The sequence below is a fragment of the Trematomus bernacchii genome, unplaced genomic scaffold, assembly GCF_902827165.1.
Source record: "Trematomus bernacchii unplaced genomic scaffold, fTreBer1.1, whole genome shotgun sequence".
NCBI classification, from domain to species: domain Eukaryota; kingdom Metazoa; phylum Chordata; class Actinopteri; order Perciformes; family Nototheniidae; genus Trematomus; species Trematomus bernacchii.
This window is the reverse complement of record NW_022988050.1, coordinates 17,262,349-17,278,334: the sequence shown is the minus strand read 5'-3', so window position 1 is coordinate 17,278,334 and position 15,986 is coordinate 17,262,349. Positions and strand designations below refer to the sequence as shown.

The following is a 15,986-nucleotide window of genomic DNA, read 5'->3' as shown; positions in this document are numbered from 1 at the left end:
ATAAGAAGAAGAATTGTGTAGCAGAGTTTCCATTAGCAGGTAATTACCGGACTATGACCGGATATGGCTAATAACACGGGAGTAACGGATCCTCTTTTCCTCTCTCCCTCCCTCTCTCCTGACAGCCCGTCAGTTTCTCATGCAGCTCGCTAAAACTTCATCGCGGGGCTCCCCCCGTTGACAGTTCACTGTCTAGCACTGGCTTCGTAGTGCACTGATCGATTAGGCTAAGCTAATCTGTAGCTGCTCCCTCCACACTCACAACTTCATACAGACATAAATAAAGCAGCTGTATTCGCCATACAGGAAACACACATTTAAAACGGTTTTGCCTGCCGTTTTTGTGTACTCAAGCATTCATTAATGGTTCGGAAAGTGGCACTGTACCTTAATAATATAAAGACTTGTATTTGCGTGCATTTCCTGCTCGGAAAGTGGCAATGTACTGAGAGTGGAGGTGTCCTGAGATTAGCGCCTGCAGGCAGGCTCCATGGACCTGTCAGCTCCGGGCAGCGCAAAATGCGTACATGAAGCGCTACGTCATGAACGCAAGAAATCATACCCTCGTGGGGGCGCGCTCATGTGATTGGCTTAGAATTGAGGAGACATCTGATTGGCTATCGAACAATTTCCCAATTTGGGATCAATAAAGTACGATCTATCTATCTATCTATCTATCTATAGATAGAAACAATTACAAGTACGAATCGGGTGACCGCCAGGGGAGTCTCAAAAAACCCACACACGAATGCACAGCGATCCATGCACAGAAAGCGGGTTGTGTTTGTAGGTGCAGCGGTTTTAAACGGAAAACAAATATATATAACGGAACACATTTGTGTGTGCATTGACAAACATAAGTGTGGATCCGGAAATACAAGTGTGAATCCTTTTGTGGATCATAAAATACAAGTGTGAATCCTTCTGTGTGCATGTGTGTATTATGAGACTGTTCTGAGCCCATATAAATCTGTTCATGCTATGGGGGGTTTGAGGCTTTAACTTGTCAGATAGTGTTTATTAAAATGGTGTTAAGTTGAGTTAAGTTAATGTAATATAATAAGTAAAAAAATAGCAATGAAAGAATGAAAAGGTAAAGTGCTGCATTTACGAAAAACTCCCTCAATGTGCATTACGTGGTGTTGATCCAAGCCATGTGGTTCTTTGAGAAAGACAATCTATTTTCTATCTTTTTTTCTTGTAAAATGTAAAGAAAATGGTGCCAATATATGACTTTAAATGCTCCTGGATATTCAAGTTTTTTATGAAAGCATTCATCTGGCTTCCAGCTCAGATAGTAAGCTGCTGAGCTGAAACAATAAACTGATATTTCCCCACTTAGATTCTGCGACTGAAAAACAACAACTTACTAAGAACATAACCTCTTATATTTGTTATTCTACAAGCTTACCTCTATTTGAATTTCATTCTGATGACCGAGGCATTACTTAAGAAGTCATACAATCGTTGACAGAAAGGCTACCAACTCTTTGTTGATTTCAACACGATATGTGCAAAATTGCTATCTTTTATTTCAGACTTCCAGAACTACTTGAGGACGCAAATAGGGAACAACACGACTGTCAACATCATCATCTCTACTGTCGACTACCTCCTCAGAGTACAGGTCAGCTGTTCACTTATACTGATTCATACAGTACAGATCACATATTTATCTGGAATTCAACAGTCACATATTTATCATATAGACAAAATAAATCCCATTCAGTTAAGTTGGATTTGAGATGTTACTGATTGCTTTTAGTTCAGTAGGAAGTTGAGCAACACAACTAACACTTAACTCTCACCCTTTACTATTTTAAGTCTAGTCTTACAGGATTTTTTGTTCTCTTTTCAATCTTTACATTTAAGTGAATGCAATTCTTACTGTTACAATGCTATTTTATTCACTTCCTTTATTGCACAGATACAATATGCAGGAAAAGTATAGTTAAATCTTATTAACAAAACATTAGAATAATGACCTGACCTGGTGACAATATCTGAGAAATTGGTCACAACAATTATGACCTGTCTCCCATATCTAAACCTCTTTGAAGTTACAAAACAGTAGTAGACTGCTCTATTGCTGTATTGCCTTGCATAGCCATACTCTAACACATTCATGTTACACTAGGATACTCTTTTGCACACTTGCAGTGGTTTTATTATAGAATGATATAATTGTAAAAAACTGAAAAATAGTATATAGAGGAAATCATCTGACCCAGTTGAGCATATAACATATACTCCTGGATAGAAAATCTCTCGGGCTAAAGCTAACATGTCCTTGATGAAAACAAAATGCAGGTTGTTAAAAAACTGCTTTGTTTTTTATTTAGTTTTTCTCTTTAATTTACGTTTCACTCAAATGTTTAAAACTCTACTGATTCCCCTAGAGATTTCTCTATGCTTAACAGTTGTTAAAACTATTCAAACTCTACCCTCATTTATTTCCCTGTAGTTGCTCTGTTTCATAGTGTTCTTTTTGTCTTCTCCTTCCCTTCTCCCGCCTGACTCTCCTCCAGGAATCCATCAGTGATTTCTACTGGTATTATTCTGGGAAGGATGTTATTGATGAGCAGGGCCAGAGAAACTTCTCCAAGGCAATAAATGTGGCCAAGCAGGTTTTCAACACGCTCACTGAGTACATCCAGGTACGAGAAAAAACTGCGATTATCACAGATTCATGGAATGACACCTGTACTTCCGTCAATGTATAGATACTTAAGTTCATCCCGATGGCCAACGGTGTGTGAATGTGTGTGTGTGTGTTAGCTTCCCTAGAGCAAGTGGTGCTGCTCTGCATGAATGAGGGGGAATGACTCGTAGTATTTCAAGCGCTTTGAGGGGTCAAAAAGACCTGATAAAGCACTATATAAGTACTTACCATTAACATTTTGAGTATTCTCAAAATGTTATTAAATAATCCAAATGAAAGGTGTTTAACAGTCATATTTAGTGAGTAGTAATTATTACTGAAATGAGCTGTTGATTAATTGATAATGATGTCAGATTCTTTAAGCAAAGACTATGTTTGCAGAAGATTGTTATTGGCAAACACTATCTTAACATATCTTAGTGTAGGTAACCTGCTTAGTGAAGGTCAATGTTGTTGTGATGTGATACTGATCGTCACCTATAATGTTGTAGGGTCCGTGTACGGGCAACCAGCAGAGTTTGGCTCATAGTCGCCTGTGGGACGCTGTGGTCGGGTTTCTGCACGTCTTCGCTCATATGCAGATGAAATTGTCTCAGGTGATGTTTCTCACATCCTCTCTCTGTTTCATTTTCTGTCACATTTCTGCTGTAAACTATTACAGAAGAAATGTAGCCATTGTGTTTTCTCTCACCTTAGTTGAGAAAAAAAACATATATTATATTATTCTCTTTGTTATAAAGATTCAGATGTCAGACTTTTATAAGCTGATATGCAATATTAAAATTCTTATTAACCGACCTTCTCTATTTATTTTCTCTTTCATTTTGTCCCTTTCAGGACTCAAGTCAGATTGAGTTACTGAAAGAACTGATGGATCTTCAGAAAGATATGGTGGTCATGCTGCTGTCCATGCTGGAGGGTAGGTTTACAATCCTCAGTACTCCTGTAATACATTTTGAAGCAGGATTGGCTATCTGACAGAAACACAAACTCACGAGGTTATCAGGAGGATGTTTGCACTGTTTACTGGAATTTGTGCAATAAACCATAGCATTGTTTGCCTAGTTTGGCTCCACAGATGTTGGTTCATCTGTCAAAAAAGCACTTGTAGTGAGTGCACACACATGGATTTTGGGTTCTGGATACACTGATGATGAAATCAATTGACATATTTAAGTGCCTGCAAACATGTTATTTGGTAAGACATTACATTTCGTGGATGAATTACACAATATTACAAATTAAGCTGTTGTTATGCTTCAAATCATCCCATAAAGTCGTTCAAATGTAGCCCACGACTAGACATTTTTATAGATGGATGTGTCTGTTTACAAGAAGAAACTGGTTTTGCTAAATTAGTGAGGCAGACCACTGTTCACCTTTCACCTTGTCAGTAGCAAAAGGAGCAATGTCACAAGGAAACAGGTCTCCCCAGTAAGCTCAGAGACCATTTACGTGCATTGCAGATACTCTGAAAAAGGCTCTTTCTCCTGTGGAGGGTTCAAATGTGTCATGTTGTGGTTTCAAGAGACTTCCTGTACTGTAAAGGCGTTGTTGTGTTTGGCAGGTAACGTGGTGAATGGGACCATTGGGAAGCAGATGGTGGACATGTTGGTGGAGTCCTCCAACAATGTGGAGATGATCCTCAAGTTTTTTGACATGTTCCTCAAGCTGAAAGACCTGACCTCCTCAGACGCCTTCAAGGAGTACGACCCTGACGGAAAAGGCAAGACTTAAAAAAAACATTTAGGAAGTATCAGAATCATGTGTAAATGATGAGTGAAATAGAGAGAGCTGTCGATGATTTTTAGATTTCTGAATGAACTTACAGGTGTCATCTCCAAGAGGGACTTCCATAAGGCCATGGAGAGCCACAAACACTACACCCAGTCAGAGACAGAGTTCCTCCTCTCCTGTGCTGAGACCGATGAGAATGAACTGCTGGACTATGAAGAATTTGTGGAGCGCTTTCATGAGCCAGCCAAGGTAACAACCTTGATGTTTACAGAACTTTAAAAAGTCTTAAAAGAGCTTTATTTTGTCCAAATGTAAGCCCTCAATCCTTCAAATCTGTTATTAAAATCTATTCTTAGAGAACGGTTTTAACATCTCAAATGGGGTTTAGAAGGAGAGCTCTTTTGCTATTTCTATTTCTGCCTTTTCCTTTTCTTTACCCTGATGTTGGACTGGTTAAAGGGATTGGAGAGTAGACCTGCTTATTTGGTACAATTCATTGCATTTTTCTCACTAATGCACACACTGTATGTGGAAGCCAATATAGGGCATGTCTTGATCTTGGGCTTCTTGATTTGCACCTCAATCAGACACTCATTTATCCTTTGGTTTTGGAGAGCAGAAACGTCTCCATCTGCTTGAATAAGTGTTCTGATGGATACAAAGGAGTTAGTTCTGAATCAGTTTATAAGATGACCTGGGATAGTATTCATTAGTAAAAGATTAACAACTAAATGTAGATACTGTTACAACTTTCTACTTAGTTCATTTGCGTCAAAATGCTTGGAAACAGCATCATATTTTCTGAATGTCATTTAAAGTAGTGTGCTGTGCTGTTTATGCATCATCTGTGGGTCAACCACCATTGGCCAGGCCATGTCAATTAACACTGAACCATTAAGGGTGTGCCCCCCCCTTATATGAGTTAATGTATCATCTACTGAATTGTGGGATGAAAACAAAAAAATAGGAGCATATAAATGTTTGTATTTTATGAAAAAGCTGAAGCAATTTTGAAATGTTAAACCAATACGCTGATAAACTGAATTTAAATAAGTATTTTGTTGAGTCTTACTGATTATCATATGAAATAGAGGAAAATTAACAAATTAACTGTTTCCAAGATCACATCTTTGAGTCTTAGATGTAACTCTAGTGCCGTCCTTAAGGGCTTAGGTCATTACAGGATTGCTGAAACGAAGCTTTTATGCATAAAACAGTTGTGTGGAAGACCTAAACTCAGAAACAGAAACATGTTGATCTGTGATTCAAAAGGACATCGGCTTCAATGTGGCGGTGCTGCTGACCAACCTGTCGGAGCACATGCCTCATGACACGCGGCTGCAGACCTTCCTGGAGCTGGCGGACAGCGTGCTGAACTACTTCCAGCCCTACCTGGGCCGCATCGAGATCATGGGCAGCGCCAAGCGCATTGAGAGGGTCTACTTCGAGATCAGCGAGTCCAGTCGCACACAGTGGGAGAAACCTCAGGTAAAGACGAGGCAGTAGATGAATTAAATACATATCAAATGTGTCACTTAAATATCATACTACTTGATTTGGTTACAGTGTTGCATAGTGACCCTCAGTTTACTCGCAACTTCTTTGACTAATATACCATCTGCTCAGGTCAAAGAATCTAAGCGGCAGTTCATCTTTGATGTGGTCAACGAAGGAGGGGAGAAGGAGAAGATGGAGCTGTTTGTAAATTTCTGCGAGGACACCATCTTTGAAATGCAGCTGGCGGCTCAGATGTCTGACGCTGGCGAGCGCTCAGCGGTGAAAGAGGAGAGTGAGCGGGAGAAGCCGGACGAGGAGAACTCTGAGATGGGCTTCTTCTCCGTCAGCACTGTGAGCATGGCTCTGTTAGCTCTGCGCTACAATGTCATGCTGCTGATAAAGGTGAGAATCAAAGTGTGTCTGTGTCTGTATGTTTTAATAGGAATTTGTGAATACTCCTGAAAACCTGGTTCATTTTTCTGAACAGTGAAAAGTGATTACATTGTTCAGAGAAACTGCAGAAAAGAGTTTCTGTTCCACCAGACCACAGCCCGACATCAACGAAAGATACAAAATAAAGAATCCCCAAAAATATAAATAACAAAAAAACACTGTAGGCTTGTAAGTGGATACATGACACATGACATGTAGTCATTCTAACTTTGTTGTTTTTTGTACAAGTTAAACAAACTAAATACAGAGGTTTATTGGAGAGCTTTAGAAGTGTTGGTTGGTGAATTTGAACTGTGGACAGAGCCAGGCTGCTTCCAGGATGTTTGCTAAGTTCACTAGGCTAACCACACCCTGACTCCAGCCCTGGTTTGAACACATTCATCTGATATTCATCTCCTCATCTCTTGTAATTAGAGCATATTGCAAAGCCTGGTAGTATTTGTTTAAAATGTTCAGAATTCCAACATTTTCAAGATATTTAAATGCAGAAGGACGTACTGCTTTTAGGAAATACAGTTAAGATAGCAAAAAACATACTTCTAAATGCTACACATTTGTTCTACTAACATGCTGTAATGTGATTGTGTCATGAAGCTTTAATGTTCAGGGTTGGTTAGTGCAGAGAGAGGAGTAGCGGCAGTATTGTTGATGCTGTTTGACAATGACACATGACAGAGTGTATATGTTAGGCCCTAAAAAGAGACTACTAACCACAGCAAGCAGTTCATAAACAGTTCTCTCCTTCCAGGTCCTCTCTATGAAGAGTTTGAAGAAGCAGATAAAGAAGATAAAGAGCATGACAGTGAAGGACATGGTGACCACGCTGGTCTCTTTCTACCTGTCCGTGATGCTGGGCTTCCTCCACATAGCGTTCAGTGTGGCCCGAGGATTTTGCCGAATCTTTTACAACACCTTCATGGGAGGCAATCTGGTGGAGGGGGCCAAAACCATAAAGGTTAATAAACTTGTTTTTATAAAAACAATAAACAGTTTAAACACATTAAAACAGTAAGTTCTGCTCCTAATCACATTATAATCTGCCTCCACCCAGGTGTCAGAGCTGCTGGCCGACATGCCTGACCCCACCCAGGACGAGGTGAGGGGTGAGGGGGAGGACAGAGAGAAGAGGCCCTCCCCTAAAGAGGACCTGGCTGACCTGGCAGTGAACACCAGTGAGACGGAGCTGCTTTCAGACATCTTCGGCCTGGACCTGAGAAGAGAGGGCGGCCAGTACAAGATCACCCCTCATAACCCCAACGCCAGCCTGACGGAGCTGCTCAACTCCCCGGTTCCTCCCCCGGCACCCCCAACCCCAACCACCAAACCCCCAGAGCTCAGACGGAGGAATCAGGTGAGTGTGATAAGGTTTAATCAGGCGCTGAGCCCCCGGCACATACAGTAGTTCCAATGCTGAATGTGTTTGTTAACAAAAGGTGCACCTAACATGTGTCCTGTGCTCATAGAAAACACTGCTCATGTCAAATCAGCACTCCCTAAACTAACAGCCAGACATCAGCCAGCGTTACACTTGTTTTGAATTCACTTTTGGGGAGCTGTCAGTAAAACACCCCACCCCATTATAACACAGAGCCGTCTCATTAACTAAGCTTTGTGGGTCTGTTAATGCTGGGGTATGATACTTCACATAGGCTTACACCAAATGTGTTTATGATCAAATTTACAGGAGCGCAAGATTATCTATCCTCTGAATTTGTATCTCAAAATGTACCACATTGGTGAATTTAATCACAGAATGTAACATTTGGGTTGAGTTTTCTGTAATTACTCCTCTCATTTTTTCATATTGCCATACATATTGCAGGTTAAAGTAATATTTCAATACATATTGCGTATTGAGGCAATGCCCATTTTCTTTGATATGGTGCAGCTTATTTTTAGATTAGCACGATAGTAGCACAACATGGAGATGAGAGCAGTGCTCTGTTTATTTGAATGTGAATGATAAATACAAATATTTTGTGAGGTACACCAATAAATAAACATGATTAACAATCATTCGCTCAATATAACTCAAAACAATCCTGATTATCATGAAAGCATCCTATCAGCCATAAGAAGAAGCTGATTGATAACATATGTGTTGAAGCCTTGCAGCTAGCATGCCTACACAATATTTCCTTGTTGTGTATTTATATGTTCTCTTTCAGTCGAAGAGCTCTTCCTCAGAGGAGAAGGAAACAACAGCAGAGACAGAATGTGAACCTGAGAAAACACCAGAGTATGTTCAAATATTTGTTATTTTATCTGATTGCTACAACAGACATTGTAACTCTGTTGGCAGACAGAAACACACTATGTTACGCTATAAGCACTCATTCCTACCTATGTCCATTAAGCTTCTTAACATTCACATGAAATGAAATGTCGTCAAATATAATGAAATGTACTTTTTAAATGTTGGCCATGAGGGTTGTGCAATAGGTCGCCATTGTCAGTACAGTATGTGCGTCTGTGTATTGTGTTTGTTCAAACGGTGAATGACTGATGATATGTGTATGTCTCTTAATGTCTACTATGTTTGTATATGTACATGTATGCGGAACTGCAGGACGGAGTCCAGAACAAATTTCCTTACGGGGACAATAAAGTATATCGTATCGTATCGTATCGTATGTACTATACGGACAGTGCTAAAGTTATAAACTGACATTAAAGCACGCTTACAGAGTAACAACATTGCACCACTCCTTCAATAGTTTATAATTGGGAAAGAATCTACACTTTGTTGAGTATTCTGGCAAAATACATGTATATCTGTTTAGAAGAAAACGTGTCGTTCAATGGGACATTAGCTTTGGTTTTCATTATTTAAAAAAAAAAAAGTTATTACTTAGCCAAGTCACCCTCTGGATGATGCCCACAGTTTTTTTTAGCAGTGTCTGAGTGTGATTCATGTTGTGATTTCAGGGGTGGACATGTAGAGAAACAAGAGAAACAACAAAAGAATGAGAAGATGAAGCCAAAAGTGAGAAGGCATCACACCTCGAAGTCTGATGAACCGGACCTGCAGGAGTCAGCTTTCCTAAAGAAGATCATCGCCTACCAGAGGAAACTTCTGGTACATGGAACACTTCTGTCTTTTTCTTTTAGCAACTGGTGTTAATAATTCAGTGAGGAGGAGAGTTCTCATTTGAAAGAATGTGTTAGCATGTTTAGGTCAATCTTAAAACAATACATATATGCCAATATGAAAATCAAATTTGTTTTGGTTTTGAACAGATTTCACATTCTGTGTAAAAGTGCATTCTGAAGTTGAGCTTAGTAGGAACATACCCAGTCAATCTTTGCAGCTGCTGAAGCCTCAAATGAACTTGTTTTAACCTTAGAATGACATTTGACTCAGAACGAGGACTGGGTTAGAACCCCTTCATCTAGTACTCAGTCTGGGACATCTTCAACATTGTACTCTTCTTTGTGTCTCCCCTGCAGAACTACTTTGCCAGGAACTTCTACAACATGAGGATGCTGGCGCTGTTTGTTGCCTTTGCAATCAATTTCATCCTCCTCTTCTATAAGGTAATCGTCCTCTATAGCAGGGATTTTGTAATTAGTCACAAAACTTATTTCCTCAAATAATGAATCATTCAAACCAACAATCATTGAGATACTGTCAGGTCCAGGAGCTGTGTAAGTGTGCTTGTAAAAGATATAAGTAAAACATGAAACATAACTATTATTTGCTCTCCTATAGAATGCTATCAGGTATTCTGTCTGATGTTGACATCCTAGTTTTGGGGACATGAACCCCTCTCTGACAATCTATAAAAACCTTGAACGTATTCAGATTGAAAAAGGCAGTGTATTGTATTGTAATCCTAAAGGTTAGCATTGCATGTGTTTTATATGCTGCCCATGATTTTGTGCTGACATACACCAATATTTCATTTTACAGTCTCTGTCAATTAAACTAATACATTGTCCCTCCCAGGTTTCTACATCCTCCTCTGTGGTTGAGGAAAGGGAAGTGGTGTACACTAGCAGCCAATCTGACAGCAGAATTCAGTGGGATCCACTGGGAGGAGAAGCAATGGAGACGAAGCAGGAGGTGATGGATGAGGGGGGGGAGCCCCTGAAGCCCGTCACAGTGCGCTTTGTCTTAGAGGAGAGCACCGGGTACATGGAGCCCATGTTACGCATCCTGGCTGTCCTCCACACTGTCATCTCCTTCTTCTGCATCATCGGATACTACTGTCTCAAGGCAGGATACTAACTATTGTTACAGCAGAAATACAAACATGAACCCTTTATCCAGTGTGTGTTGATATATAGCATCATGCAATCATGTATATGTGCCAGATGTATCCAGATTCAGCCGGAGAGGCACATTTTCATCTGCAACCCACAGCAGGTTAAAGGAAACATACAAGAGCACATAAGCACAGAAGAAAACACATGAGAATAGGCAAAGGCAAGATCACAATCACAACTAAAACTCATAAGCACAGTTGAAGCTAAATATGATCACATATTAAAGCACATTGACACAAACCCATGAACAAATAATAGACAAAAAGCATATCATTCAATGTTAGGGCACATGTTTATTTTCAAATATTCACATCCAATGATTCCAACTTTCTAAGATGAAATACCACTGTTTATTATTTATATGTGTATATATTGTGTATGTGTGTGTAGGTGCCATTGGTGATCTTTAAGCGTGAAAAGGAAGTGGCCAGGAAGCTGGAATTTGATGGGCTTTATATCACAGAGCAACCCTCTGAGGACGACATCAAAGGCCAGTGGGACCGACTGGTGATCAACACACAGTGAGTCGTTGTTTACAACAAGCATTCGCAACACATTGCAATATGGAAGATGTATAAAGAACTAGCAGGAAGAAGAAGAGTTGTGTTTTATCTTTGTTTTCTGTTGCAGTTCTTTACTGTTACTTTTGTATGTTAATACAGCTTCATGTGTCTTTCAGATCTTTCCCCAACAACTACTGGGATAAGTTTGTGAAGAGGAAGGTACGTGTCTCTGTGTTTGCAGACATATTCACAAAGGATCTTATCGTACCACCAGGGGCCGTATTCTTGAAGCTTCTCAATACAAAGAGTTGCTACTAGCTGAAGAAATATAAAAACAAATCTAAGAAATATGAATATTATTTTATGAATTATAAAATATATGAAAATATAATTTTCACTTATATAAAAAGTGATATTGGTTGGCATGGTAATATGTAAACATCACAGACATCAGACTGAAAAAGTTAGCCGTTATTCCTTTATACTGACAGTTCATTCAGATAACAGATTAACAAAGTATATTTAGGATGAATCTGTACCAACCTTGTGTTCAATGAAGGAGCTCTAAGGAAACACTCAAAAGACAATATAATACAATGAACTATATATATAATCGACTGTATTTGAGATGTGCTTCCACTGGAAAGTGTTTCTTTAATAAGCCCAGCTGCTCCCCAGGTGATGGATAAATACGGAGAGTTCTACGGCCACGACCGCATCAGTGAGCTGCTGGGGATGGACAAGGCTGCTCTGGACTTCAGCGACTCGCACAAGAAGAGGAAGCCCCGCAGAGACAGCTCCCTGGCTGCTGTGTGAGTACACTGTGTGTGTGTGTGTGTGTGTGTGTGTGTGTGTGTGTGTGTGTGTGTGTGTGTGTGTGTGTGTGTGTGTGTGTGTGTGTGTGTTGTGTGTGTGTGTGTGTGTGTGTGTGTGTGTGTGTGTGTGTGTGTGTGTGTGTGTGTGTGTGTAAATGCCAATTTAATGGTCTTTGTTCAAATAACATGTTTAGATGTCCTGAGCCATTCAAGTCCAGCACTTGTTTCCCTTACAGTATTTCATTAAACAGTTTACAAGATGTCCAGCAGCAATGCTATAACAACATAAGCAAAACATCAGTTAAAGTTAAAGTACCAACAGTGAAAGTTATCATAATTCAGAATAACTTTATTGGGTTAATATACCATGTATTATCACTCGACCATAATTATTGATGCATGCATGCTGAATTTTCAAGCCATAAAAGTACATTTGATCATAATGTTGTAATAGTAATCTCAATCCGCAAAGTAACTTGCCATGTTTGGGAACAAATGTAGTGGAGAAAAAACTTTGGCTTGCAAAATGTACTTAAGTGTAAGTATGAATCAATCAATCAATCAATCAATCAATCAATCAATCAATCAATGTTTATTTATATAGCCCAATATCACAATTGTTACATTTGTCTCAGTGGACTTCACAGTTTGTACAGAATATCAGTATGACAATACGACACCCTCTGTCCTTAGACCCTCACATCGTACAAGGAAAAACTTCCAAAAAAGAAAAACCCCACAGTTTAAAGGAACATGGGAGAAACCTCAGGGAGAGGAACAGAGGAGGGATCCCTCTCCCAGGACGGACAGACGTGCAATAGATGCCGTGTGTAAATCGAAGAGATAATACATTTACAACATAGGTAGACCAAATGTTTGGAAATGCATGTGTCTATAATAAGAAGATGAATCCACAAGGATGTCAACAATCCTGTGGGAGCCATCAGGGAAGTAGTATGATGAGAGTCAGGCAGGACCGCAGAGACAGGTTCAGCCACGACTAGAAGTCCAGGACTCAGATCAGGACTCAGGACTCAGGATCAGCCACGACTCAGCAAAACTAGGGGCTGAATCTAATCAGCCCTAACTATAAGCTTTATCAAAAAGGAAGGTCTTAAGCGCACTCTTAAAAACGGATAGGCTGTCTGCCGCCCGAACACAAACTGGAAGCTGATTCCACAAAAGTGGAGCTTGATAAGAAAAGGCTCTGGCTCCCATTGTATTTTTAAAAACTCTAGGAACAACCAACAAGCCTGCATTCTTGGAACGCAATGCCCTAGTATTACAGTAGGGTATAATGAGTTCTTTAAGGTAAGATGGCACCTGCCAATCAGTAATAAATGGTATCACACCTCTTCTCCTCTGTTCAGGCTGAACTCCATTGATGTCAAGTACCAGATCTGGAAGCTGGGGGTTGTATTCACAGACAATGTAAGTATGTAGAGGCCTAAAATCATTTAGCAGCCCAATCTGGCTCCGTCATGTGGATTCACTGCTCAATTTCCCCCTCACAAATAACAGGGTCTACCTTTCTCAGAAAACTGATTCAAATTAAGCACACTAATACTAAATTGCACTACATTTCTTTCCACATAACTCTACCATAACTTGTGCCATTGAGTTGAATAAGGTTGCAGCTGTCACTGATGTGGTTTACAAATAGGTTAAATATGTTGAAATTGTATACATTTTGTATTTATTGTCACGGCATGGACAGCAACAAATAGTGAAGAAAACTATTGAGATGTATTCTGTATTATTTAAAAACAATTGTTTTAAACATCTTCTAGAAAAAAATGTCAAGACATTAATGATATATTCATGCATATATGAATATGCATGAATCAGGGCTTGTTTTCTGCTTTATTGTCCCACTGTTGTCTCAGATAGAAGAAGTTCTGGTCCAGTTTATACCTTATTCTGAGATCATTAACAGTCATTTCATATCACATTTTCATGAACTGATTAAGTCACACATTGAACATTGCATGACCTTCCCTGTGTCTCCCTGCTCCCTGCAGTCCTTCCTGTATCTGGCCTGGTATATGACCATGTCCATCCTGGGTCACTATAACAACTTCTTCTTCGCTGCCCATCTGCTCGACATCGCCATGGGCTTCAAGACGCTACGCACCATCCTGTCTTCAGTTACACATAATGGAAAACAGGTAAACCAATCCCTACTCAGCTGCAGTGTAGTATTAGTAAATAAGAGTACTGCACACATGTTCCTGCATGTACTCACCTGCAACATCTGTAAGTAATACATACTGAAGTAGAAATAGTCAGCCCTCATCTATTTTTTTACAGTCAGACTAGAAACATAACAGAAACGTTTTGAAAGTACTCACTCTACTACCTGTGAATGGTCTGCACAGGCTCAAATCCCTGTGTTCCCTCCAGAGGGAGATTCTCTCACACACATCCATTTGACTCCTTTGTTTACTTCCATAACATAGTGACATCACTGCATAACACTCATGCTTCTATTGGCCAGCGACTAACACATTGTACGCTAAGGGGCTGTACATCTCTAAGAGGTTGACCAATCACAACAAACACACCCAGATAACCAATCAGAGCAGACTGGGCTCTGGTTTCAGACAGAGGGTGAAAAGATAAATGAACCTGAAACTATTTTAAGGCTTCATATTAAACAACATTATATGCTGATGACAAACATATTCACTTCAAATATGTACAGTATGATATTGCAGCTTACTGGTGGAGCTGGTCAAAACCTGCCCTGGTACTGTAGTTACATTAAGAATTCAACAATTCTCTATGAAAACAACTAAAATGTGTATCAAATTAACTTGGATTTGTAAAAATTGAATTATGATATAATTATAAAATATGATAATGTTTCTGCAGTACTTACAGGCATATGCAGTCCAAACATACCCAGGAAAAGTAGAGTGATGAAGTGTCTGTTTGTTACCGCCACCATGCAGCTAGAGAGAGGTTTTTGTTCTAAAATTATACACAGGATTATTTTTATACTTCCCTAAATGACACCAACACAGAAAAAATGCATTCCATGTCCTGATAGACAGATCAACCATTATATACACCATCTTGTACATATTTTCTGAAGGCCATCTCACACTCATTTTAGTACACAGAAATGAGTGATATGTTTGGCCTGGAGATAACAATGTGCTGTTGTTATGCATCAGAGCCTGACTCCTCTCCTGTCCTGCAGCTGGTGTTAACAGTGGGGCTGTTGGCAGTGGTGGTGTACCTCTACACAGTAGTGGCCTTCAACTTCTTCCGGAAGTTCTACAACAAGAGTGAAGATGGAGAACTGCCAGACATGAAGTGTGACGACATGTTGACAGTAAGTATGAGACGGGTGTAGCTTTTAGATGCTGCAGTGCAGTGTTACTTCCTGGAAGGCAAACACAGCTGACCTGGTTACAGTGGCTCAAAGCAGCATCTGAGCATAAAGGTACAATGTGTCCGTCAAAGTTAACCCCAAGCAGACCTTTGTGCAATACAACACAGGTATAATGTCACAAATCATAAAATAACCAAAAAAGTGTTGCAGCGTTTTCTCAAGTGCCCACATGGTTACCAATATTGGAGGTAAAAAAAGGCCTCCACATGTTATACATATTGAACACGTTGTTTTTTTAACACCCTGCTTAGTCCAAAAGGTTATTTTTGGGGGAAATGTTCAATGAGACATGTTCAAATAAAATGATATTGATAAAATGTCACTAAGCATTCATCATGTGATTTATTCATGAACTTTCAGGGATTTAAAATCTGGCTTTCATTTATTTGATTGTCCTGGGGAAAGGAACTTATACCTGGGAGAGTGAGTACTAAGAATAAGGTTAACTCACATTTCATGGAGGATCTTGAAATGGATGAATCGTGAGTTGATTTACAGTATGCTGTGTTTCACAGAGTATCAGTTCAATGTAAGTTGCACTGTGACAGATGTGAAGGACTGATACTGCAAGCTGCTACAGGTACATTCTGAGGACTTCTCAAGCAAGTGATCTGAACTAAAACCTGCACATCCCTCCTTATCTGCTCCTC

General features: G+C 39.8%; 1 protein-coding gene across 1 annotated transcript in view; it reads left to right on the top strand.

The window, feature by feature from the left end:
• The window catches only part of ryr2a (ryanodine receptor 2a (cardiac)), a 106,442-nt gene that overhangs the window by 85,090 nt on the left and 5,366 nt on the right, over positions 1–15,986 (top strand). Inside the window, exons 88-107 of the mRNA XM_034119635.1 lie at positions 1,539–1,627; positions 2,529–2,657; positions 3,154–3,258; positions 3,500–3,581; positions 4,230–4,388; positions 4,494–4,648; positions 5,672–5,887; positions 6,026–6,298; positions 7,098–7,304; positions 7,401–7,700; positions 8,518–8,588; positions 9,278–9,428; positions 9,800–9,886; positions 10,299–10,568; positions 11,009–11,139; positions 11,298–11,340; positions 11,800–11,933; positions 13,307–13,367; positions 13,958–14,104; positions 15,142–15,276. Of these exons, the coding sequence (XP_033975526.1) occupies positions 1,539–1,627; positions 2,529–2,657; positions 3,154–3,258; positions 3,500–3,581; positions 4,230–4,388; positions 4,494–4,648; positions 5,672–5,887; positions 6,026–6,298; positions 7,098–7,304; positions 7,401–7,700; positions 8,518–8,588; positions 9,278–9,428; positions 9,800–9,886; positions 10,299–10,568; positions 11,009–11,139; positions 11,298–11,340; positions 11,800–11,933; positions 13,307–13,367; positions 13,958–14,104; positions 15,142–15,276 (2,945 nt within the window). The remainder of the gene's footprint in view (positions 1–1,538; positions 1,628–2,528; positions 2,658–3,153; positions 3,259–3,499; positions 3,582–4,229; positions 4,389–4,493; positions 4,649–5,671; positions 5,888–6,025; positions 6,299–7,097; positions 7,305–7,400; positions 7,701–8,517; positions 8,589–9,277; positions 9,429–9,799; positions 9,887–10,298; positions 10,569–11,008; positions 11,140–11,297; positions 11,341–11,799; positions 11,934–13,306; positions 13,368–13,957; positions 14,105–15,141; positions 15,277–15,986) is intronic.